At 42.1% G+C, this 25,584-nt stretch overlaps 1 protein-coding gene across 1 annotated transcript; it reads right to left on the bottom strand.

Moving 5' to 3' along the window:
* Positions 1–13,096: 13,096 nt before the first annotated feature.
* On the bottom strand, positions 13,097–17,714 carry s1pr5b (sphingosine-1-phosphate receptor 5b). The gene is made up of 3 exons (XM_041867332.2): positions 17,599–17,714; positions 15,364–16,052; positions 13,097–15,197 (listed from the first exon to the last, which is right to left on the bottom strand). Exons 2-3 carry the CDS (start codon positions 15,671–15,673, stop codon positions 14,269–14,271), a joined length of 1,239 nt encoding a protein of 412 aa, XP_041723266.2. The 5' UTR covers positions 15,674–16,052; positions 17,599–17,714; the 3' UTR covers positions 13,097–14,268.
* Positions 17,715–25,584: the final 7,870 nt, after the last annotated feature.

Genomic DNA, 25,584 nt, shown 5'->3' with positions numbered 1-25,584 from the left:
TCAGTTGGTAGGCACTTGCCTTTGTTGGTAATTGCTGCAATATAGCCTGTTCCAAACTTTTGTGAAGGTTTAAACCAGTTAAACCTGCAAGTGCCTACCATACCCAACAAATGACAGAAATAGGCTAATGTTACTTATTTTACAACAGACCTACTTATAACCTTTCTAAACTAAATACTGAGCACACAATTAAAAAGACAGATCGAATTTAATTTCAGCCAATGAAAATGTCTCAACAGAATTAAACAAAACAGGTTTTGCATATTTAAAGAACTGGTTTTGATTAATGAATAGGCTTACAATAATAACAATGATATACAATCATAATAATAATAAAACAAACTATTATAAATAATGTAAGTTCCCGAAATGTCATCCTACCTGAATAGGGAGTTGCACAGTAGCCTGTATTCTTCTCATCTTAGTCTACTACAATATTACAACTTATATTAAATTCCCCTTGTAGGCTTTTCACTATAGTTATACTCTTTTCCCTCTAACTTTTGTTTTACTTAAATGAAAAACGCCTCCATCTTCACAATCAACAGTAGCCTAGGCCAAGGCTCCTCTGTTGCACTCTCTCATCAGTAGCAGGCGCACCTGCGCGCAAGGCGTGAGAGAATGGTGCTGAAGCCCAAATTCAGGGTGTAGGCTATGATAGACAGCCTCTGCTGGACAATTTGGCCTGCTACAATTTATTTATCTATTTATTTATCTGCTTTAAAAATATATATCAGCCAAATGCCGGCAATTACCAGCTAAGGAAAACCCTGGAGCATTTTCCCATAAGAGTTGTGTTTCCATCAAATTGACTTGTTGCAGATAAAAGTCTGTGTGTAAATACGTAATGCACATAAAAATACCCTTTGAGGTTAAATTCCCATGTACTGAATACAAAATACAAGTTACATTTGTTTCCATTGCATTTTCAACTCTAGTCATACTGATGGTTTTGTCATAAAAAATGTTGCGTAGGGCATTGGCACGTTCACTCTAGCCAACAGCTTGCACATACAGTGCAGCTGTAGTCTACTACATGACGTGTCCCCCCCCAGTTTTATCAGCGGAATGTGATACAAAGGCAACAGTGTGCTTTAGGACCGTGCGGACGCCTCCGAGCGGTCAGGTAGGCTGTTTGGAGTGTTTATCCAAAAAAGTCACAATAATATGTCTCCCCCACTTCTAAAACCAAAGATGCGCCCCTGGATCTGATAGATGCAGCTCTGCCTTACCACTGAGCTAGTGTACAGCTAGGGACTGTTCCTCAAACTCAACAGTAAGGGCCTTACAGTAAAGTGGGCTATCCCCAAAGTCGTGTGCCTACGCTCCCTCACCCTGAACCTATAAACCCGACACCTTCTCAGGATCGTCCGGGCCAAAGCTTAAACTTCAGCACAGTATGAGCGGGCCGCCCTCCTCTGGGTTGGCTTAGCCCAGAGACACCCCTCTTACGACTCCTACCAATGCACTCAGTACCTATAGTTGGGTCTCAGATTCCATTATACCAGCCGGTCGGGTTCCAGATAGACTAATTAACCAGATGCTAAAAATCCTCAATTAATCAAGTCTATTTCAGACCCCTAGAGTAAAACGACATGCACTTGTATGACTCTTTGATGACACAGGGTTTCAGAACAATAAAGCAAGTTTATTCCAAATTCCAGGAACAGGCATAAAAAAGACCAGATCAATCAGTCAATCACAAATCAATATCACCAATCAATGACAAGCGCCCTTAAATAAACCCTTATTGCAGTGCCAATAAAATATTTGTTGTCTTTCACAATTTTATGAGAAGCACAGTTTTTAATAACAGGATAAACGGATTCTTACCTTCTACAACTTATAAACAGCTTTTTGTCTCCCCCCTCAGGATGATCAGTCCCTCAGTTGGTGTCTAAAAAACTCTTAACAGCTACTAACACTTCTATCAATTAGGTAACCTTAAGGATTCCTCCTAGAATTTTACTTTAATAATTTTAAGAATAAAAAAAATATATAAGTATAAAACATTTTTATACTTGTATATATTTTAAGCTAAAAAGCTACAGCAAAAACATTCTTCCAGCAGGCAACATGTTCTTCTAGCAAGCTCAAAGAGAGTCGTACCTCTCCCAAAAATCCAGCCTCTTTTATACCCCACTCCTCATCTTCTACTAACTCATTGTGACTAACACCTGCCCCGATCACGCATTCAGTAGTTGACACCTAATGTGGCCATTTCTCAAAAGGTGCTTTTTCAGCACCCACTAGCCCCCACCTTTTCCTCACCTAGGCAAGAGGTGCGCCTCCACAGGATGCCCCCCCTCCCCCCTCCTTGCCTCCTCCTGGCTGCTCTGACCTGGGGATTTCCAGGGAAAGCTAACACCCTTAATATACTTCATTAACATTACTTTTTAAAACATTACTTTTTAAACATTAACCTTTCTTATTCTCTTCTAAATTCACTCAATTCTAATTATACTCCAACCTAATTTATTACTCCAGTTATATCTTAAACACCCAACATTTTAAACATCTCAACATTATAACATTTCATCATTATGACATTTCATTATCAAACCTCCTAGCCTCTTCAACATAATCCAAATGTGCTGTATTCTTTTTCATGCTCCGTGCGTGGTTGCAAGTGAAACTTCTTCATGAGTGTGTGTGTGTGTTAGTGGGGCCTTCCTAGCCATGCTCTCTGTTACTAAAATGTTACAGAAACTAGGCCTTAGCCTGCTATCCTTGACAATATATTGAAGCGTTAGGTTCTACGTGCGCAAGGAATAGCCGCTCGGATTGGTGAGGAGGCAGAGCGTGTGTTAAGCTTTCCTGAATAACTCGGCCTGCCGGGAGCTTATGTGGGCACATTATTATAGGACGACTTGGGAGAATGATGACCTGCAACAGACAGCGCATTCAGTATCAGAAGTAAAAATACAGCCGGACTGGCCTGCTACTGTGCCTTTCTAGACCTTATAAACTGTCGAGAGTAAACACACAACTGATCCAAATGAAATGAAACATTTAAATCACACGGCTTTTGCGCCGTTATTCAAATTACATTTTCACTGCAGCCTAGAGTAGGCTAGAATGTTGTACTCACTTGAAAACAATAATGCAATTATTCATTCTAGGCTAGTCTACACTCTTAGAAAAAAGGGTTCCAAAAGGGTTCTTTGGCTATCCCCATAGGAGAACCCTTTTTGGTTCCAGGTCGAACCCTTTTTGGTTCCAGGTAGAACCCTTTTTGGTTTCAGGTAGAATCTTTTTGGGTTCCATGTACAACCCTCTGTGGAAAGGGTTCTACATGGATCCCAAAAGGGTTCTACCTGAGGACAGCCGAAGAACCCTTTTAGGTTCCAGATCGCACCTTATTTTATAAGAGTGTAGGTAGGAGATTTTTGAGCTGTGTGTCATGTTTTCACTGTTCTTTCATGCACAATGATGCCTATTGCAGATCTGGACAAACGATCTACCTACCACTATTCTCACTATGAATGGTGGATAGAGGGCAGGATAGACTGTTAGACTGGTAGATTATACTTACCTGTGGTATGGTAAACGTTAGCACACGGAAAAGCGTAGTGCATGAGGGAAGTACCAAAACACCTTGATATAGGCGAGGCGCATGCAAGCAGGAAATCTGGCTAGGATGGAAGAAATTATATAGTAAAACCTGCAAAATAGTGAATGTAAACATTTACATTTTAGTCATTTAGCAGATGTTCTTATCCAGAGCGACTTACAGTTAGTGAGTACATACATTTTCCATACTGGCCCCCCGTGGGAAACCAGGGAGAAAACGTGCTACCCTCACCTGTGCCCCAAAAAAGTTTGACAACCCTCCCCTATTTTGGACCACCCCTCCCCCCAGTAAATTGCGATCTGTCCATAACATCCAATTATCTCATATCGCCATTCTCCAATTACCTGGGGCCTTTAGGAACAGGATCTATGAGAAAAAAACATGTCTTAGACATGATTTGCACATCAATGCTGTTGCTCATTCAGAGATAGATCATCTTAATTGGCAATAACCACCACAGGGCTAAGATGATCGAAACCACTCTTTGCAGAGAAGGTATTTAAAGGCCCAGTGCAGTCAAAAACATGATTTCCCTGTGTTATACAGTACCAGTCAAACGTTTGGACACACCTACTCATTCCAGGGTTTTTCTTTATTTGTACTATTTTCTAAAATGTAGAAAAATTGTGAAGACATCAAAACTATGAAATAACACATATGGAATCATGTAGTAACCAAAAAAGTGTTAAACATATCAAAAAATATTTTATATTTGAGATTCTTCAAAGTAGCCACCCTTTGCCTTGGTTACAGCTTTGCACACTCTTGGCATTCTCTCAACCAGCTTCACCTGGAATTCATTTGTTTCCAACAGTCTTGAAGGAGTTCCCACCTATGCTGAGCACTTGTTGGCTGCTTTTCCTTCACTCTGCGGTCCGACTCATCCCAAACCATCTCAAATGGGTTGAGGTCGGGGGATTGTGGAGGCCAGGTCATCTGATGCAGCACTCCATCACTCTCCATCACTCTCCTTCCTAAAATCTAAAATATATTTTCATTTGTTTCACAATTTTTTGGGTTACTACATGATTCTATATGTGTTATTTCATAGTTTTGATGTCTTCACTATTGTTCTACAATGTAGAACATTTTAAAAATAAAGAAAAACCCTTGAATGAGTAGATGTGTCCAAACTTTTGACTGGTACTGTATATATTTACACACTATGAGGTTGGAATAATACTCTGAAGTTGTGAAAATGATGATAATGCCCTTTTAGTGTAAAAGCTGTTTGAAAAGCCACTCAGACCACTCCCAGACAGTCCTAGCAAAAATCTTGCTAGAGAAATTGCTCTTTGCTAAGAAGTTATTTATGTTTCATTTTGACCATTTTAATGGAAAACAATCACAGTAAGGTACTTAATTGTTACCCAGAAATGATTTGATATTGAGATAAAAACAGCTGCATTGGACCTTTAATAAACTTAATATTGCAGGAGTAGCCCAGAGCCAGCCTGCAGCAGGGACCACATTGAAACTCATTGATGTCTAAAATCCAAAGGTTAATGTCTATGCTTGAATGAAAATCAATGTTCACACTTCATTCCAATAACATCTTATAGAGCCTTGGGAGACAATTCTTAAATCAGCTTTAATTTGTGTGACACTAGCAACTCATCTGTGTGAATTCACTATATCCATGGCCCATTCTGCCATTCCACTGCAGGAAGGAAAGGTGGCCCAGGGCCAGTGCTTGGGTATTCCTGGGACTGATACATGGGAGTCTCTACCTCACCCTCTACCCCGGCTCCTTAGTTGTGCATAAGAGACTGAGAACAGCTGGGGGGAATCGATTTTACAGTCCTGCAGCGCAGTGGTGAGTGCCCCAGGAAGGAAGCCAATGTTAGCGTTCACCGACCTTTGACATCTTTCAGAACATGGTCATGGAGGTAGTGGCACAGTGTGGTGCTAACAAGTTGGGAAACCTATAGGCCTATATAAATCAAATCAAATCAAATCAAATTGTATTTGCCACATGTGCCGAATACAACAGGTGTAGACATTACAGTGAAATGCTTACTTACAAGCCCTTAACCAAAAAATGCAGTTTTTTAAAGAAAAAAGTAAAATAAAAAAAGTGTTAAGTAAAAAAAAGAAAAGCAAATAACTAGAGAGCAGCAGAAAAATAAAATAACAGTAGGGAGGCTATATACAGGGGGTACCGGTACAGAGTCAATGTGCGGGGGCACCGGCTAGTTGAGGTAATTGAGGTAATATGTACATGTGTTTAGAGTTAAAGTGACTATGCATAAATAATAAACAGAGTAGCAGCAGCGTAAAAGAGGGAGAACAGTCTATGACTAGGGTGGCTGGAGTCTTTGACAATTTTTAGGGCCTTCCCCTGACACCGCCTGGTATAGAGGTCCTGGATGGCAGGAAGCTTGGCCCCAGTGATGGACTGGGCCGTACGCACTACCCTCTGTAGTGCCTTGCGGTCAGAGGCAGAGCAATTGCCATACCAGGCGGTGATGCAACCAGTCAGGATGCTCTCGATGGTGCAGCTGTATAACTTTTTGAGCATCTGAGGACCCATGCCAAATCATTTCAGTCTCCTGAGGGGGAATAGGCTTTGTCGTGCCCTCTTCATGAGTGTCATGGTGTGTTTGGACCATGATAGTTTGTTGGTGATGTGGACACCAAGGAACTTGAAGCTCTCAACCTGTTCCACTACAGCCCCATCGATGAGAATGGGGGCGTGCTCAGTCCTCTTTTTTTTTTTCTGTAGTCCACAATCATCTCCTTTGTCTTGATCACGTTGAGGGAGAGGTTGTTATCCTGGCACCACACGGCCAGGTCTCTGACCTCCTCCCTATAGGCTGTCTCATTGTTGTCGGTGATCAGGCCTACCACTGTTGTGTCGTCGGCAAACTTAATGATGGTGTTGGAGTCGTGCCTGGCCATGCAGTCATGGTTGAACAGGGTGTACAGGAGGGGACTGAGCACGCACCCCTGAGGGGCCCCCGTGTTGAGGATCAGCGTGGCAGATGTGTTGTTACCTACCCTTACCACCTGGGGGTGGCCCGTCAGGAAGTCCAGGATCCAGTTGCAGAGGGAGGTGTTTAGTCCCAGGATCCTTATCTTAGTGATGAGCTTTGAGGGCACTATGGTGTTGATCGCTGAGCTGTAGTCAATTAATAGCATTCTCACGTAGGTGTTCCTCTTGTCCAGGTGGGAAAGAGCAGTGTGGGGTGCAATAGAGATTGCGTCATCTGTGGATCTGTTGGGGCGGTATGCAAATTGGAGTGGGTCTAAGGTTTCTGGGATAATGGTGTTGATATGAGCCATGACCAGCCTTTCAAAGCACTTCATGGCTACAGACGTGAGTGCTACGGGTCGGTAGTCATTTAGGCAGGTTATCTTAGTGTCCTTGGGCACAGGGACTATGGTAGTCTGCTTGAAACATGTTGGTATTACAGACTCAGTCAGGGACATGTTGAAAATGTCAGTGAAGACACTTGCCAGTTGGTCAGCACATGCTCGGAGTACACGCCTTGGTAATCCGTCTGGCCCTGCGGCCTTGTGAATGTTGACCTGCTTAAAAGTCTTACTCACATTGGCTATGGAGAGCATGATCACGTAGTCATTCGGAACAGCTGATGCTCTCATGCATGCTTCAGTGTTGCTTGCCTCGAAGCAAGCATAGAAGTGATTTAGCTCGTCTGGTAGGCTTGTATCACTGGGCAGCTCGTGGCTGTGCTTCCCTTTGTAGTCTGTAATAGTTTTCAAGCCCTGCCACATCCGATGAGCATCAGAGCAGGTGTAGTACGATTCAATCTTAGTCCTGTATTGACACTTTGCCTGTTTGATGGTTCGTCGGAGGGCATAGCGGGATTTCTTATAAGCGTCCGGGTTAGAGTCAATAGTGTCAGCTCTACCCTTTAGCTCAGTGCGTATGTTGCCTGTAATCCATGGCTTCTGGTTGGGGTATGTACGTACGGTCACTGTGGGGACGACGTCATCAATGCACTTATTGATGAAGCCAGTGACTGATGTGGTGTACTCCTCAATGCTATCGAAGAATCCCGGAACATATTCCAGTCTGTGCTAGCAAAACAGTCCTGTAGCTTAGCATCTGCGTCATCTGACCACTTTTTTATTAACCGAGTCACTGGTGCTTCCTGCTTTAGTTTTTGCTTAAAAGCAGGAATCAGGAAGATAGAGTTATGGTCAGATTTGCCAAATGGAGGGCGAGGGAGAGCTTTGTATGTGTCTTTGTGTGTGGAGTAAAGGTGGTCTAGAGTTTATTTTCCTCTGGTTGCACATTTAACATGCTGGTAGAAATTAGGTAGAACGGATTTCAGTTTCCCTGCATTAAAGTCCCCGGCCACTAGGAGCGCTGCCTCTGGATGAGCGTTTTCCTGTTGACTTATGGCCTTATACAGCTCATTGAGTGCAATCTTAGTGCCAGCATCGGTTTGTGGTGGTAGATAGACAGCTACAAAAAATATAGATGAAAACTCTCTTGGTAAATAGTGTGGTCTACAGCTTATCATGAGATACTCTACCTCCGGAGAGCAAAACCTTGAGACTTCCTTAGTACACCGTGTGGTATTAGTATTGAATGGATTTGTCTTTTCAAAGGCAGACCAGCTGGTATTATGTTACTGTATGCTGTACACTACGTTGCTTGTATAGTAGACTCATAAATCATCCACACATCTCTGGTGTGTATGTGTTATTCACTGTGAACCGTCTAATAACCCGAAAGCCATCGCTATAGAAACAGCTAATCCTGAGGTGTTTAAAGTCTCACAATACTAGCAAAACACACTTCACTCTACAGGGATAATAAAACTCAATGATCCTAACTGTAACCCTAATCTATGGAACAGACAGAATTTGTACTTAAAATTGTGTTTTTTAGACACAAGTGCAAGCTATATAGAGTAGGCCATTCAAGGAATTGGTCTGATGGTGCCCCCTGATGTCATCGGCCTCCCACCTTGCTTGTGGAACAAAACAGAGGAGCAATGGAAAACAAAAGAGGAAAGGCCTGCCTGCCCATGTCATGAGGATACCTGGACCACCAATTGAGATGTGCCTTTTGTTAAGTAAATCAGATGATACATTAACTGAAAAGGAGACTGGAGTGCAACTTTAGATTGCTATAACCCTTTTATTACCATACATGAGTATGTCAATTTCTGGACCATTTCTGGACCATTTCTAGACAGTAACTATGACGCACAGCCAGAGGACAAGACTAGTGTACCTTGGATGCGTTACGAGCATGGATTATGGGTCAGCCTGGTGAAACGACCCCTCTTTATGTCTACATGTAACTAGTGTATTCATTAGTGCACTGCACACCTTGGCAAAACATAGCAAAACATTTTGCTACGGAAAATGAAAACAAGGCTTTCTTATTGGACAAGCTCAGGTAGTCGTCCCTTCCTGTTACAGTCTTTTTTCTCCCGTTTGACGCTGTATTAATACGACCCTGGTGTAACAGGTTAACAGAGACAGGAAGGAGATGGGTCAGGGGCCTGGCTTTGAAGAATAGGCTCTTTGTGTGTTTGCAGTCAGTCAGACAGGAGCTGGATGACGGAAATATTTGAATCTTGTCAGAAGCTATACAGTATCCAGACCAATGTTATTAACAGATGTTGGAGAGGAGGGTCTGAGACTGTTTCCTGTCACAGTTCTCTAAGAAATGCTATTTCATTCACTCAGCTCCTCCACAATGGGAGGACATGCACGCCAATGCATGTATGCACAAGTGCACGCAGGTTTGCACACACACACATACAGTGCCTTGCAAAAGTATTCATCCCCCTTGGCGTTTTTCCTATTCTGTTGCATTACAACCTGTCATTTAAATGGATTATTATTTGGATTTCATGTAATGGACACACACAAAATAGTCAAAATTGGTGAAGTGAAATGAAAAAAATAACTTGTTTCAAAAAATAAATAATGGAAAAGTGGTGCGTGCATATGTATTCACCCCCTTTGCTATGAAGCCCCTAAAAAAGATATGATGCAACCAATTACCTTCAGAAGTCACATAATTAGTTAAATAAAGTCCACCTGTGTGCAATCTAAGTGTCACATGATCTGTCACATGATCTCAGTATATATACACCTGTTCTGAAAGGCCCCAGAGTCTGCAACACCACCAAGCAAGGGGCACCACCAAGCAAGCGGCACCATGAAGACCAAGGAGCTCTCCAAACAGGTCAGGGACAAAGTTGTGGAGAAGTACAGATCAGGGTTGGGTTATAAAAAAATATCTGAAACTTTGAACATCGCACGGAGCACCATTAAATCCATTATTAAAAAATGGAAAAAATATGGCACCATAACAAACCTGCCAAGAGAGGGCCGCTCACCAAAACACACGGACCAGGCAAGGAGGGCATTAATCAGAGAGGCAACAAAGAGACCAAAGATAACCCTGAAGGAGCTGCAAAGCTCCACAGTGGAGATTGGAGTATCTGTCCATAGGACCACTTTAAGCCGTACACTCCACAGAGCTGGGCTTTACGGAAGAGTGGCCAGAAAAAGAAATTTCTTAAAGAAAAAAATAAGAAAACACATTTGGTGTTCGTCAAAAGCCATGTGGGAGACTCCCCAAACATATGGAAGAAGGTACTCTGGTCAGACGAGACTAAAATTTAGCTTTTTGGCCATCAAGGAAAACGCTATGTCTGGCGCAAACCCAACACCTCTCATCACCCCGAGAACACCATCCCCACAGTGAAGCATGGTGGTGGCAGCATCATGCTGTGGGGATGTTTTTCATCGGCAGGGACTGGGAAACTGGTCAGAATTGAAGGAATGATGGATGGCACTAGATACAGGGAAATTCTTGAGGGACTGGGACGGAGGTTCACCTTCCAGAGGAGACAATGACCCTAAGCATACTGCTAAAGCAACACTTGAATGGTTTAAGGGGAAACATTTAAATGTATGTATGCTCATGTTTTCTGTTTCCTTTGTCTTATTTCTTGTTTGTTTCAGACCCAAAAATATTTTGCATCTTCAAAGTGGTAGGCATGTTGTGTAAATCAAATTATACATACCCCCAAAACATCTATTTTAATTCCATGTTGGCATAAGGCAACAAAATAGGAAAAATGACAAGGGGGGTGAATACTTTCGCAAGCCACTTCAGAAAGTATTCATACCCCTTGACTTATTCCACATTCTGTTGTGTTACAGCCTGAATTCAAAACGTATTAAATTGTTGTTTTTCTCACCCATCTACACACAATACCACATAAGGACAAAGTGAAAGCATGTTTTCAGACATTTTTGCACAAAAAAAAAATGCAATACATAAATATCTAATTTACATAAGTATTCACACCCCTGAGTCAATACATGTTAGAATCACCTTTGACAGCAATTACAGCTATGAGTCTTTCTGGGTAAGTCTCTAAGAGCTTTGCACACCTGGATAGTACAATATTTGCACATTATTATTTTTAAAATTCTTCAAGCTCTGTCAAGTTGGTTGTTGATCACTGCTGGACAGCCATTTTCAAGTCTTGCCATAGATTTTCAAGTCGATTTAAGTCCAAACTGTAACTAGGCCACTCAGGAACATTCACTGTCTTCTCAGTAAGCAACTCCAGTGTAGATTTGGCCTTGTGCTTTAGGTTATTGTCCTGCTGAAAGGTGAATTTGTCTCCCAGTGTCTGTTGGAAAGCAGACTGAACCAGGTTTTCCTCTAGGATTTTGCCTGTGCTTAGCTCTATTCCATTTCTTTTTATCCTAAAAAACTCCCTAGTCCTTGCCAATGACAAGCATACCCATAACATGATGCAGCCACCACCATGCTTGAAAATATAAAGAGTGGTACTCAGTGATGTGTTGTGTTAGAATTGATCCAAACATAACGACGTGTATTCAGGATATAAAACTGATTTCTTTGCCACATTTTTTGCAAACAGGATGCATGTTTTGAAATGTTTTTATTCTGAACAGGCTTCCTTCTTTTCACTCTGTCATTTAGGTTAGTATTGTGGAGTAACTACAATGTTGTTGATCCATCTTCAGTTTTCTCCTATCACAGCCATTAAACTCTGGAAATGTTTTCAAGTCACCATCGGCCTCATGGTGAAATCCCTGAGTGGTTTCCTTCCTCTCTGGCAACTGAGTTAGGAAGGACACCTGTATCTTGGTAGTGACTGGGTGCATTGATATACCATCCAAATTGTAATTAATAACTTCTCCATGCTCAAAGAATATTCAATGTCTGCTTTTTTTTTTTACCCATCTACCAATAGGTGCCCTTCTTTGTGGTTAAATCTGTGTTTGAAATTCACTGCTGGACTGAGGGACCTTACAGATAATTGTATGTGTGGGGTATAGAGATAAGGTAGTCATTCAAAAATCATGTTAAACACTATTATTGCACACAGTGAGTCCATGCAACTTATTATGTGAATTGTGAAGCACATTTTTACTCCTGAACTTATTTAGGCTTGCCAAGACATTTCAGATTTTCATTTTGAATGAATTAGTCAAACATAATTCCACTTTAACATTATGGTGTATTGTGTCTAGGCCAGTGACACAAAATCTCAATTTAAATTCAGGCTGTAACAACAAAATGTGGTCAAAGGGTGTGAATACTTTCTGAAGACACTGTACATGCACACCTATACATGCACACTCCTGGAGAGTGAACACAAACCTTATAATCAGATTTTTCAGAAAACAGTTGTTTTAATAATGGTAGAGATATTTTTACTGTAGTACAAAAAGCATATACTTTACAGTAAAGTACAAGCCATATGAAATTCCTTTAGAAATACAAAAATAAATTGCTCAATACACAACATACAGTACAAAAGTATGGTGTACCATCTCATTCATCCATGTACAGAACTGTACACGTTTTATTTTTTAAACGCTAGATGACATTACCTGTTTAAATGTAGAAAAATATACATTCAGGTCCATAGACTGTATAGGAAAACCCTCTCTAATGCCAGTAATAACGGATGTGTCGATAGGTTTGTAACTTATAATTGCACTGTATACATCTGTGTATCTTCCCACTTTAATCTTCATTTATTGCGTACAAGCACGTTCTTGTCTAACGTTACCAAACAGCCAATGCAGCTGCATGACGACGACTAGCAGGTTAGGATTTACGTAACCTTGTTTGCATAGATGTAGGCATTAGGCCTGTGACCTGTTGTTTTATTGGTTCTAACATGGTCTTCAAATCAGAGACCCCCAAGTGCAAGACATGGTTCTTATCGATACAATAACACAAGAGGAACATGAAGTGAACATGACTGCATGAAGTCCATCGCTGATTAGAGCTTTAGGTAGTTGGGTTCATGGTGACATTCTTATTCTAGTGGATGTGATGTCATTTAAAATATGAATTCCAATCAGGAACCAACAAAGGTAGTTTGTTGTCACTAAAACATTGTGGAGACTTTCTCCTCAAATTATCATCTTAGTCACAGATGGCTGGTGGCACCTTAATTGGGGAGGAGGGGCTTATAGTAATGGCTGGAACAGAATGAATGGAACAGTATCAAACTTGGTTTATATGGGTTTTAATACCATTCCATTGATTCTATTCCAGCCATTATTATGAGCCGTCCTCCCCTCACCAGCATCCTGTGATCATAGTATTGTTTGACTTCTCCCTCCCACGTCCCACAACGTTTAGGTGCATGTGTCGGTTTCCATTCTGTGTTTGTATTTTAAAGAGCAACTGGTGGGTGGACAACACACCATCCACTTCCTGTATAGGCTTCTGTTTGGGCACACTGTGTAGCTGTATGGGGTTATCACAACCGGAGTCTCGGGCCGCATCCCAAATGTCAAAAGTAGTGCAGTATATAGGGAATAGGGTGCCATTTGGGACACAGACGGGTACAACATGGACCTTCGAGCCAGCGAAGTCCAGTTGTCCACAGGCATATTATCATCATGTCCATATTATGCCCTCTTTAAGGCATTTAAAACAACAACAAAAAAACATAGAAAACGTTGGGTGAAGTAAACCAATGCACACTCGCCACAACAACTCAACATGGTTGGAATGTCCAGTTTACAGTCTTTAGTTACAATAGTCTTTTAGTTCTAGAACAGAATGTCCACTGTTTTGACACTTAGCAAACTATAACATGGAATCTAAATCCATGGCTTTCAATGGTCTCTCAATGCAGAGTTAACTTAGTGCAAATGAGATATGGAAGATTTCCACCTGGCTTGATGTTTTGTCATTATTCTTACAACATCAGTCCTTTGATGAGGTGATCTTGCTGCAAGCGCACCACTACAGACTTGCTGAAGCGAGAGATATGTCTAAACTTGATGCTCTCATCAAAAACACATGTAGCAGTATCTGTCGCAATCACAGATCATTCCCCTGTCTTTTTGAGGGTTTGCTCCTATGCTTAGTTCATTGGCCAGAAGAGTGCTATAGATGTAGGCTAGTCTGCAGGAGGCCATCGGAGTGGAGTTGCCAAACAGGAAGTGATGCAGTTTTCAGGTGGCCATATTGAGCACTCCTGTTGTCCACCACTTCAATAGGAAGCTCACTCCATAGAAATAAAATTACTTGCAGGGACAAAGCCCTATGGTTTACTCTCTCAAACACAGAGCTGCCCATAGGGTCCCTCAGGCCTGTCTTATCAGGAGGCCATACGGAGCACTTATGTTGTCCATCTTCTATAGGGAGTTCCCTGTCCATCACAGAGATATCCACTGTAGGCTCTTTAGACCTTGAAGAGCTTGGGGTAGAGAGCCTTTATGGGTGACTGAGCCGTGATGATGTTCCCAGAGGAGATCGTCGTCTCCAGGCCTTCCAGCTTCTGCGATGCCACCTCCGTCTTACTGAAGCTACACTCCAGGAACGGCACCCCCATCCTCTTCACCTGCCCGTCCTTGGTTATGAGACACGGGCGGCAGAGCAGTTTTAAAATGGCGCGACGCATGTCTTTGCTGGTCAGGGTGTATATTACGGGGTTGAGGAGCGAGTTCACCATGGCAACGCCCAGGAAGTAGTCTGCCTTGAGGAGCAGTCGGCAGTGGCGGGCGGGGCAGAATGAGTCTAGGCCGAGGAGGAGGAAGAGCGGCAACCAACAAGCGATGAAGACGCCGAGGACAATAGTGACCGTCTTGAGGAGCGCCATATACTTCTGGGATTTCCTGGCGAGGCCTTTGCGAAGACTTCCCTTTGCACCTCCGAGGCGTTGGCGCTGGGTGTTAGTGCGCACGATACGGAAGACGCGGGCGTAGAGAACGACGATGGCGAGGAGCACGCCGCTGAACACGGACACGCAGCACAGGATATAAGACTTGGCGAAGAGCGGGAGAACCGTGGAGCACCGGTCCAGACGACCCATACAGTTCCAGCCCAGGACGGGGAGCACCCCCAGCAGCCCTGCTAACGCCCAGCTCCCCCCGATCAGAGCCAGCATCCGACCCTTCTTCGCCCCGTGGTACGGTTTCATTGTCACCATGGTAATGTGGCGTTCTATAGCGATGGCCAGTAGGCTGATGACGGAGGCGGCTAATGTGATAAAGACGCCTCCTTCCCTCAGAAACCAGAGTATTGGAGTTAGTCTCAGTGTATTAGGACCCGACATGATGATATTGGCCATGTAGGTGACACCGGCCAGCAGATCCGACAGAGTCAGGTTACCTAGGAAGAAAAAATGGAAAATTAATGGAATTGCATATGGTGGAAAAAATGTCATATTGTAACATTACATTTTTGGAAGTTATATACAATATAGTCATAGTAATAAAGTTGTCCTCTGCAGAGAGGGGAGTGGATGTAGCACAAAAACAACAACAACAACAGTTACCTAGGAGATAGTACATGGGCAGGTGGAACTTCTTATTGGTCCAGATGGCTATTAGAACCACAGCATTCTCCAGGATGATAAGAAGACACACTACCAGGAAGGCTATGGCTTCAGGTTTTAACCCCTCACGATACCGGTCTGTCTGGAGCTTGCCTGTGTAGTTGTAGTGGGTCACAATGACATCATTGTTCTGGTAATCCCAGAAGAATTGGAGCAGGCTTGGAGAGGAGGAGGTGTTGGTGGGTAGAGAGTCTATAGATTCAGTGGGGAAGGCCCCAGCGTAGACAGCACGGGAGGCTTCCATCTCCATGCTTCTGTACAGTTGGTTAAGTCTTCTTTAGTGAACTCTTTGGAAAACTCTTTAATACCTTATTCTAGGTATTAATTAACGCATAGTTGAACTTGTCATGCTTCAGTTACCGGTCAATACCAGTTGGTATGGGGACTCTCTGTGGTATGGAGGCACTAAGCATCAGAGTTGAGTTCTGAAACTCACACCTCCATAGAATGACAGAACTATAATCCAATAGACACATGTAAAGGAGATGTTAGATGCAGCTGAGCCAGGTAGTCTTGGCTCTATTTCCCCACCATGTCGCTGATCACAGGTGTTATGCTTGTCACTGACACCAGGGGGTGCTCATGTGCTCTGTTTGGAGGTCTTGACTGAACTGCTTATTGTCCAACTCCTGTGAATTAAATAATACAGACGACATTAGGGTGAGAACAGTACAGTAAGACTATAATTACAAATACATAATGAAAAACAAAACAAACAAAATAACAAACCATTTATCTACATTCACGAACATTTCAATTAAAAGTGCCTTAAAACGTTTGCTAAAGTGACTAATTCTGCATTAAACATTGGGCTTATGGGGAGTGTGGAGCAGAGTCGACATTGTGATAGCGACACATGCACTTAGTTTAAAACACAGTGACAACACCACTTGGTCTAAAAGTTGACTTAGCTAGCGAGTACCTAAAAAGAGGCCATGTGAAATGTGTCAAGCACTTTCCTTAACTACCTTAATTATGTTAAAGAGTGAGTCAATCATGATAACGATATTAGACATTCATCGTCATAACAGTGCGTGCGTAAAGTTGGCACATGAGGCCACTTTCAACCGCCAGCGTCATCATAGCACAGTCGGGGTGAAATGTGAGTGGGTTGGAATACATTTGAGTTGCACATGTTTCCAGAACGAAATCAGTGTAAAATGTATGGAATTTAATCTGGAATGCATTTACTTTCATACATAATGCCTTGTCAAAAGAAACTAAAACCAGAGTGGTGAATGTATTTGATCAGACAATGTTTATGTTAGAAAACCATTAAGTGTGATTCGGGTCGCATTCCTTTGAGTCTTGTGTCTTGAGAAGGGATTTCTTTTTCTCGCCTTGAGTCATATGTTAACATTTAACAAATGGTCTTGTCTGGAAACGTTAACTCAAATTCAATCTGTAGCCAATGAAATTGCGGCAACATAAACTTGAAGTTCCAAGGTTCAAACCATAGAATTGGTATTCTGAGTATTCTGTTTCAAACAAACTACTAAAAAATGCATAGCCTACACACATTCCTCAATATAGCCTGGATATAATAGGATAAATATAGAGAAGTCTGTAACTGTTCTTAGAAATAATATGATAGTGACAGCTGTTGTATCTCACTGCACATTGCCATGGAATTACATCCCAGTAATCAAAATTGGTTCAAAGACATATTTTCAACGTCTTGTGCTCATAGGCCTACATTTCCAATTCAGCCCATTGACCGGTAATTACCCCAATCACATCAGAGCTTTTTCAGAACTGATCCGATTGGTCAAAAGATTGGACTGCCTGTCTAAACCCAGCCTAATTGCCGTACGCTGATTACCCCAATAATGTCTCATTGGGATGGGCATGGGCTGTAAAGTTCCCACGGTCCACAGACCAAAAAATACGTTTACTGCCTGTGCATTCCACATATAATGGTATAGGCTACATACATGTCAAACGAAATCTAATAAACAAAAATAAATAGGATTAAACCGAATTTAAACATGTTCTGAGAAGAGATTCAGCACACTGCAGACACCTTTATCTTTTCCAACAGACGTTAAAGCAAGATGCAATTTGTGCGCGTAAAAGCAACGCATCCATTGACCGCGTAATGGTAAAAAACTTTCTATTTACATAGACCAGCACTACGACATTGCATCTGTGAATACAGATATTAAATAAACCTACCTTGAATATTATTTGGAGAGGTCTTATCTATGCGTTGAAGAGAATCCACACTAACCACAGCACAAAAGATAACTGACAAGCAAGAGACCAGAGCAGCAGAACCTAACTTGAAACATCCAGGGGGGTTGGTCTTAGCTCTCTCTCTCTCTCTCTCCACATTATCCAATGATGTTTTTGGACTCAATTCAACATTTAAAGCTACAGGGGGCAAGCAGTACAGGGAGGAAAAAGTGAGGGGCAAGAGAAGAGGATATTGTCGAAGATTCGTGGTATTGTGGTTCCTTGAATTTTTTTCTCCATAGAAATACAATGAATAGAATAGACCCACAGAACATTTGGCTGGATTCTATAGTCTAATACTCATTTGATCATTTATTAGGGTACGTGTTTCATGGAGACAGGACACATAAAACAGTTTTATATCTCTGGCTTGATTACAGTAGGTAGTTACTGTTAACCTCATCTGGAAGCGTAAATAAATTCCCAATGTTTATGTAGTGTTATAGACTAGCCTAATTCCAGGGATTGCTAGTAACATGCTCAGACCTGCTATGTGTTATCACCTGCCAAACCGCTCCAGGCATTGGCTACAGATTGAACCAGGTCTGTTAACACGTTGAGAGTGCCTGACCAACCACTGTAATGTAATGTTCCATGATTGGGATGTCTGGCTTAAAGCATGTATCATTCACGTGTGTGTGGGTGCTTACATATACTTGGATACAGGGCTGTGCACATACCTTTGGAGAAGCAGGTGCTCAAAGACACTCATCCCACTGTAAGCAAGCTACCTAGCCTAAGCTACTGCCCACAGATAATAATAATATAATAATAATATGCCATTTAGCAGACGCTTTTATCCAAAGCGACTTACAGTCATGCGTGCATACATTTTTGTGTATGGGTGGTCCCGGGGATCGAACCCACTACGCGCCCGTAGGGCAGTATATGGGCTATCAGCTGATCATATTTATTTATTTATTTAACCTTTATTTAACCAGGTAAGCTGATCATAGCAAATGTAGATGATGTAGGCTAAATCAGCAAGCTAACTGTTATCTAAGCTGTTGTAACAATTGAACTCCTCTGCTAACATCAGCTTTTGTAGGCCTACTTAAAAACCAGTCTAATTGAACCCTTCCCAGACCGTGAGAGACGACATACAACTTAAAAAGTAACCAGTGTGCCACTACTCATACTACCGCTAGGCGCCAGTAGATTCTGCTTGTGCAACAGCAGGAGGATGGAGGCAGAAGAGCGGGGAGGGGGAATTTTCCAACATTAGAAAACGAGATATTAGCTAAATTGATGGGAAATTCTTTACAGAACAGGAATGCTACCAATCTAAAAGAGCACTTTTCTCACAGAGCCCCTAGAGTCCTATCTGTGGATGTGCCTGCTTGGATCCACACACACACACAGCTAAAGGGAAGGGAAAGGGGATACCTAGTCAGTTGAACAACTGAATGCGTTCAACTGAAAAGTGCATTTAACCCAAACCCTCTGAATCAGCAATGTCTTACTATACTTGTAAGGACTTTTTGGGGACCAACAACCCCAACCCACACATTTGCTTGAGACACCATGCTTCAGTTGATGCATGTATTTTGTGATGGCATCACAATGGGAAAAAAAATCATATTTTCATTTCCCAAAGTTCTAGGCATCAGTTTGAAACGCCCAGTGTGTGTCCCTAATGACACCCTATTCCCTATGTAGTGCACTATAGTCAGGCACCCACCCTATTCCCTATGTAGTGCACTATGTAGGGAATAGGGTGCCGTTTGGGATGGTCTTTTTCAAAAGTTGGCTCAGCCTATGATAAATGTTTACTCTGTCGATCCTCTCATGTGTGTCAGTATGTCAACGAGCCATCCTTAACTGACATTATCAGACTACGAGAAATGCAAGCACTTGACCCATCTGTCCATACATGAGTGTGTGCACACACACACTGAGAAGACAATCACATGAGAACACACCCACGCATGCACGCACACGGGCACACGCGCGCACACACACGCGTGCACAGAGATGACTCACACACACACATACACACACACACACACACACACACACACACACACACACACACACACATACACAGGAACCAGACTTAATCCCCCTGGGAGGGTGATCAGGGTAGCTCCCAGATAACGCTAATCCCATAAACAAACAGTAGTTGGTAACAGGCAGAGTTAGAAGGGGAGAGGCATTGTCTCTTGGGCTCACCTGGTTATATGTACTAGACCTGGGTTCAATTAGTATTCATTTTCTTACAAATACTTAAGCTGTGGTTGATTGAGATTGTCTGGCGCTATGGAACCAACGGAGTACTTGCAAAAGTGCAAACCCTGCCCATCTAGCACTTCAGGCAGGCTCAGACAAACACTGAAAGTATTTGAAAGAAAACAAATACTATTTGAACCCAGGTGTGTTTATGTCTGCTACAGGTAGAACGTTGGAACAGCCAACAGGATTAGAGCAGAACATCCATAATCCAACCATTAACAAACAGTTGGTGGAACCTCTCATTTGAATGATCTGCGGTTCAACGTTCAGGTGTCACATTCACCTCCCACGTTTGAGTGGGAGACTGGGATTTATATTGATTTTGTGTGTATGTGTGTGTATAGTATATGCATATGCGTGTGTGTGTGTGTGTACAGTGTGTGTGTACATGTTTTAGTATCCTTGTGATTACCAAAAGTCCTCACAAGAATAGTAAACCGACTAAAATTCAGAGAAGTGAGGACATTTTGCCGGTCCTCACTTGTAAAAAGGCTAGTTTAGGCTTAGGGGTTAGGTTTAGAGTTAAGGTTAGAATTAGGGTTAGTGGTTAGGTTTAGGGTTAGGAGTTGGAGTTAGGTTTAGGGGTTAAGGTCACAAAATACATGCATCAACAGAAGCATGGTGACTCAAGCTAATTTGTCATTTTGTGGGTTAGGGAGTTCTACTGTATTTGAGCCACATTTGGCTTGCTTGTGTGTTTGCACGCTCAGATACTCATGCACACACACACACACACACACACACACACACACACACACACACACACACACACACACAACACACACACCACAAATATATATTTTATTGTCACATACATCAGATAGGTGCAGCAAAATGTGTTGTTTTACATGGCTCGTGTGTGTATGTGTGTCCATGTTGATGTGCATGCTTGTGTGTGTTTCTATGTGTGTCTGTCTAATGTTTGTGTGTTTATCTGCGTCATCACCACCAAATCACTCCAGTGCTGCTGTGGTGTGGTGGTGTGGGAGTGTGTCCCTATCAGGGGGTCATTACAGACTAATATCCTGTGGTTGCCTGTCCTGTGAGTGAAAGCAGACAGAGGCCTTGAACATCAAAGGGCCTCCGTGGGATGATGGTGTCTGTCTCATGTGGGGTGGATGAGTGACCTAACAGACAGACAGACATACAGACAAAGCTGGTGAGTGTTGGGCTGAGGAAAGGCAGCCTCCCTTTCTGTTTTTCATACCCATTTCAGACAGAAGATGTGGTATATAAGGCTATGTTTTATGACCCCTGTTTCAAACTTTATTTACCACTTTCTTGCAGGTATACCCCTTTTATTCATATCAGTGGGTAACTGGCAAATTGGGAGGGGTGGGGGGTGTTGTTAAACCATGGGGGCTGTTTGAATCAGTGAAGGCTCCTTTTTAGATAAAACTATACCAAATATATTAATATGTCACCAAATAACTGATTGAAACACACTGTTTTACAATGAAGGTCTACAGTAGCCTCAACAGCACGGGTCTACAGTAGTCTACAGTAGCCTCAAAAGGCCAGTCTGCTTGGGTAGCACCATGGTGTAGCCGGAGGACAGCTAGTTTCCGTCCTCCTCTGGGTACATTGACTTCAATACAAAACCTAGGAGGCTCATGGTTCTCACCCCCTTCCATAGACTTACACAGTAATTATGACAACTTCCGGAGGACGTCCTCCAACCTATCAGAGCTCTTGTAGCATGAACTGACATGCTGTCCACCCAATCAAAGGATCAGAGAATGAATCTAGTATTGAAATTATAAGATACAGCTAACTAGCACTGCAGTGCATAAAATGTGGTGAGTAGTTGACTCAAAGAGAGAGAAAGACAATAGTTGAACAGTTATGAACAAATGTATTTCTTCAAAAATGAAGGAGGAGAGAGAGAGAAGGCTATATTTAACTTTCACTTACTTAGCTAGCGAGTGTAGCTAGTTTAGCCTACTCAAACAATGGGCTCAAACAGAGAGGGATGCTATGTTAGCTAGCTGGCTATGGCTATCCAACACTGGAACACTGGAAGTCAAGGTAAGCTTTTGTTTTTATTAATTTATTGCTACCAGGACCCGCCGGTGTAACTGCTAAACTGCTTGCTGACTGTACACTGTACTGCATGATTGTGCCGGATTTACTAACGCGTTAGTTCTAGTAGCTTTGTTGACTATGACGTCAGCTAATATGGTGATAATGATGTAGGCTGTGTGGAGCGGTTAGCGGTTATGATATGAAGGTTTGGCTTAGAAAGTTTTTTTCGACAGCTGATGTGTTGTGCGCTAAATCCACAAGCGAAGGGAAAAGATGAGAGGAGGAAAGCACGTAGATGCGAGAAGGAATTATACAACAACCAAAGGGATCATGCTGTTTGTATGTGGCTGCTATGAAAGTGAACTGTGTTTGCGCGTGATCAGGGGTGTATTCATTCTACTGATTCTGTTGAAAAACGTTTCTTAAACGGAAGCAAACGTAATGAAATGGGGATAAACATACCTGAATTTGTCCAATAGAAACTCTTGTTTGCAACTGTTGGACTAATGATTACACCCTAGATCAGCTAGATGCAGGCAAGAGTGTGCAAGGTGATATTGAATGTGTCAATGTCTGGCACCTTGATTCCTCAAATTTCTCTCGACCTGTGCACCTAGTGTTACGTTGTAAACTTTCTTTCATAGGCTAGGTTGTAGCTACCTCATGATGGGCAGTGGTGTAAAGTACTTAAGTAAAAATACTTTAAATACCACTTACAGTGGCTTGGTGTTTTTCCTATTTTGTTGCATTACAACCTGTAATTTAAATTGATTTTTATTTGGATTTCATGTAATGGACATACACAAAATAGTGAAATGAAAAAAATTACTTGTTTCAAAGAATTCTAAAAAATAAATAACGGAAAAGTGGTGCGTGCATATGTATTCACCCCCTTTGCTATGAAGCCCCTAAATAAGATCTGGTGCAACCAATTACCTACAGAAGTCCCATAATTAGTTAAATAAAGTCCACCTGTGTGCAATCTAAGTGTCACATGATCTGTCACATGATCTCAGCATATATACACCTGTTCTGAAAGGTCCCAGGGTTTGCAACACCACTAAGCAAGGGGCACCACCAAGCAAGCGGCACCATGAAGACCAAGGAGCTCTCCAAACAGGTCAGGGACAAAGTTGTGGAGAAGTACAGATCAGGGTTGGGTTATAAAAAAATATCTGAAACGTTGAACATCCCACAGAGCACCATTAAATCCATTATTAAAAAAATTTAAAGAATGTGGCACCACAACAAACCTGCCAAGAGAGGGCCGCCCACCAAAACTCACGGACCAGGTAAGGAGGGCATTAATCTGAGAGGCAACAAAGACACCAAAGATAACCCTGAAGGAGCTGCAAAGCTCCACAGCGGAGGTTGGCGTATCTGTCCCTATGACCACTTTAAGCCGTACACGCCACAGAGCTGGGCTTTATGGAAGAGTGGCCAGGAAAAAGCCATTGCTTAAAAAAAAAAAATAAGCAAACACGTTTGGTGTTCACCAAAAGGCATGTGGGAGACTCCCCAAACATATGGAAAGAACGTACTCTGGTCAGATGAGACTAAAATTGAGCTTTTTGGCTATCAAGGAAAACGCTATGTCTGGCGCAAACCCAACACCTCTCATCACCCCAATAACACCATCCCCACAGTGAAGCATGGTGGTGGCAGCATCATGCTGTGGGGATGTTTTTCATCGGCAGGGAATGGGAAACTGGTCAGAATTGAAGGAATGATGGATGGCGCTAAATACAGGGAAATTCTTGAGGGAAACCTGTTTCAGTTTTCCACAGATTTGAGACTGGGACGGAGGTTCACCTTCCAGCAGGACAATAACCCTAAGCATACTGCTAAAGCAACACTTGAGTGGTTTAAGGGGAAACATTTACATTTCTTGGAATGGCCTAGTCAAAGCCCAGACCTCAATCCAATTGAGAATCTGTGGTATGACTTAAAGATTGTTGTACACCAGCGGAACCCATCCAGCTTGAAGGAGCTGGAGCAGTTTTGCCTTGAAGAATGGGAAAAAATCCCAGTGGCTAGATGTGCCAAGCTTATAGAGACATACCCCAAGAGACTTGCAGCTGTAATTGCTGCAAAAGGTGTCTCTACAATGTATTGACTTTGGGGGGAGGTGAATAATTATGCACGCTCAAGTTTTCAGTTTTTTTGTCTTATTTAATGGTTGTTTCACAAGAAAAAATATTTTGCATCTTCAAAGTGGTAGGCATGTTGTGTAAATCAAATGATACAACCCCCCCAAAAATCAATTTTCATTCCAGGTTGTAAGACAACAAAATAGGAAAAATGCCAAGGGGGGTGAATACTTTCGCAAGCCACTGTAAGTCGTTTTTTGGGGGTATCTGTACTTTACTTTACTATTTATATTCGTGAAAACTTTTACTTCCCTACATTCCTAAAGAAAATAATGTACTTTTTACTCCATACATTTTCCCTGACACCCAAAAGTAGTCGTTACATTATGAATGTTTAGCACGACAGGAAAATGGTCAAATTCACGTACTTATCAAGACAACATCCCTGGTCATCCCTACTGCCTCTGATCTGGTGGACTCACTAAACACACATGCTTTGTTTGTAAATGATGTCTGAGTATTTGAGTGTTACCTTGACTATCTGTCAATTTAAAAAAACAAGAAAATGGTGCCGTCTGGCTTGCTTAATATAAGGAATTCTAAATGATTTATACTTTTACTTAAAAAAGTATATTTTAGCAATTACATTTACTTTTGATACTTAAGTATATTTAAAACCAAATACTTTTAGACTTTTACTCAAGTAGTATTGTACTGGGTGACTTTCACTTGAGTAATTTTCTATTAAGGTATCTTTACTTTTACTCAAGTATGACAATTAGATACTTTTTCCACCACTGATGATGGGTATAGGGAACATTTGAGTATCATGTAGTATTCTAAACTTATCGATGTAATATTGACAGTCATCTAACATGCTGTAATAGAAATAAGGCCATGCTCATAAAATAAATAATCGTCCTCCCTCATCTTAAACAGCACCGACCGCCACTGGTTTGCATGTAAAATTAAGGAGGTGTTAAACAATTCAAGTGTTAATGAATTTACTTGCAAAAAAACAGAGAACCATTCACACAGACCCAATACCTGTATTTTGGTTACTTGTATTTTGGTAACATCCTACCATTTCTCTTTCTCTCGTATTTCTTCTATACATCAACACTGTGAAATCATGTACTGGTCAAATAAATTATCCAGCCCTTTGGCACACAAACACTAGGATGCTGCTGATCCCTTTCAGCTGAACAAGCTTCTCTCTTCCCTCTGAGCTGGGTGTGGATGTAGCCATGGCCTTGGTAGCCCTGGCGCTGTGGGCAGTTATGAGGTGAAGGAGGTGATTATTCTATGTTGACCACAGTCTCTCCCCTACATGGAGGTCGCCATGACGATGATCAGATCTAGGAAGTGAGGTAATAGTGAGGTTTCTATCATTTCTCCGGACTGGCAGAGGTAAGTGGCCGCAAGTTTCGACTCACTCACTAGTAGAAGTGTGTTTAAACTTTTTATGCCCTGATATTTAATGTCTATGTAGAGGGAGATGGTTGTCAAGAGGAGAAAGTACAGTAACTGCTCACTCTAAGAAAAAAATACTTTACTATCATAGGACCACCCACAGTTT

The sequence above is a fragment of the Coregonus clupeaformis genome, chromosome 38, assembly GCF_020615455.1.
Source record: "Coregonus clupeaformis isolate EN_2021a chromosome 38, ASM2061545v1, whole genome shotgun sequence".
Classification (NCBI taxonomy): Eukaryota; Metazoa; Chordata; class Actinopteri; order Salmoniformes; family Salmonidae; genus Coregonus; species Coregonus clupeaformis.
This window is presented reverse-complemented; position numbering and strand designations above follow the sequence as displayed.

Coding starts and splice junctions, on each gene's coding strand:
- s1pr5b (XM_041867332.2), bottom strand. CDS start 15,673: ATGGAGATGGAAGCCTCCCGTGCTGTCTACGCTGGGGCCTTCCCCACT. Junction 15,198..15,363: donor GCCCATGTACTATCTCCTAG/GTAACTGTTGTT, acceptor TTTTCTTCCTAG/GTAACCTGACTCTGTCGGAT.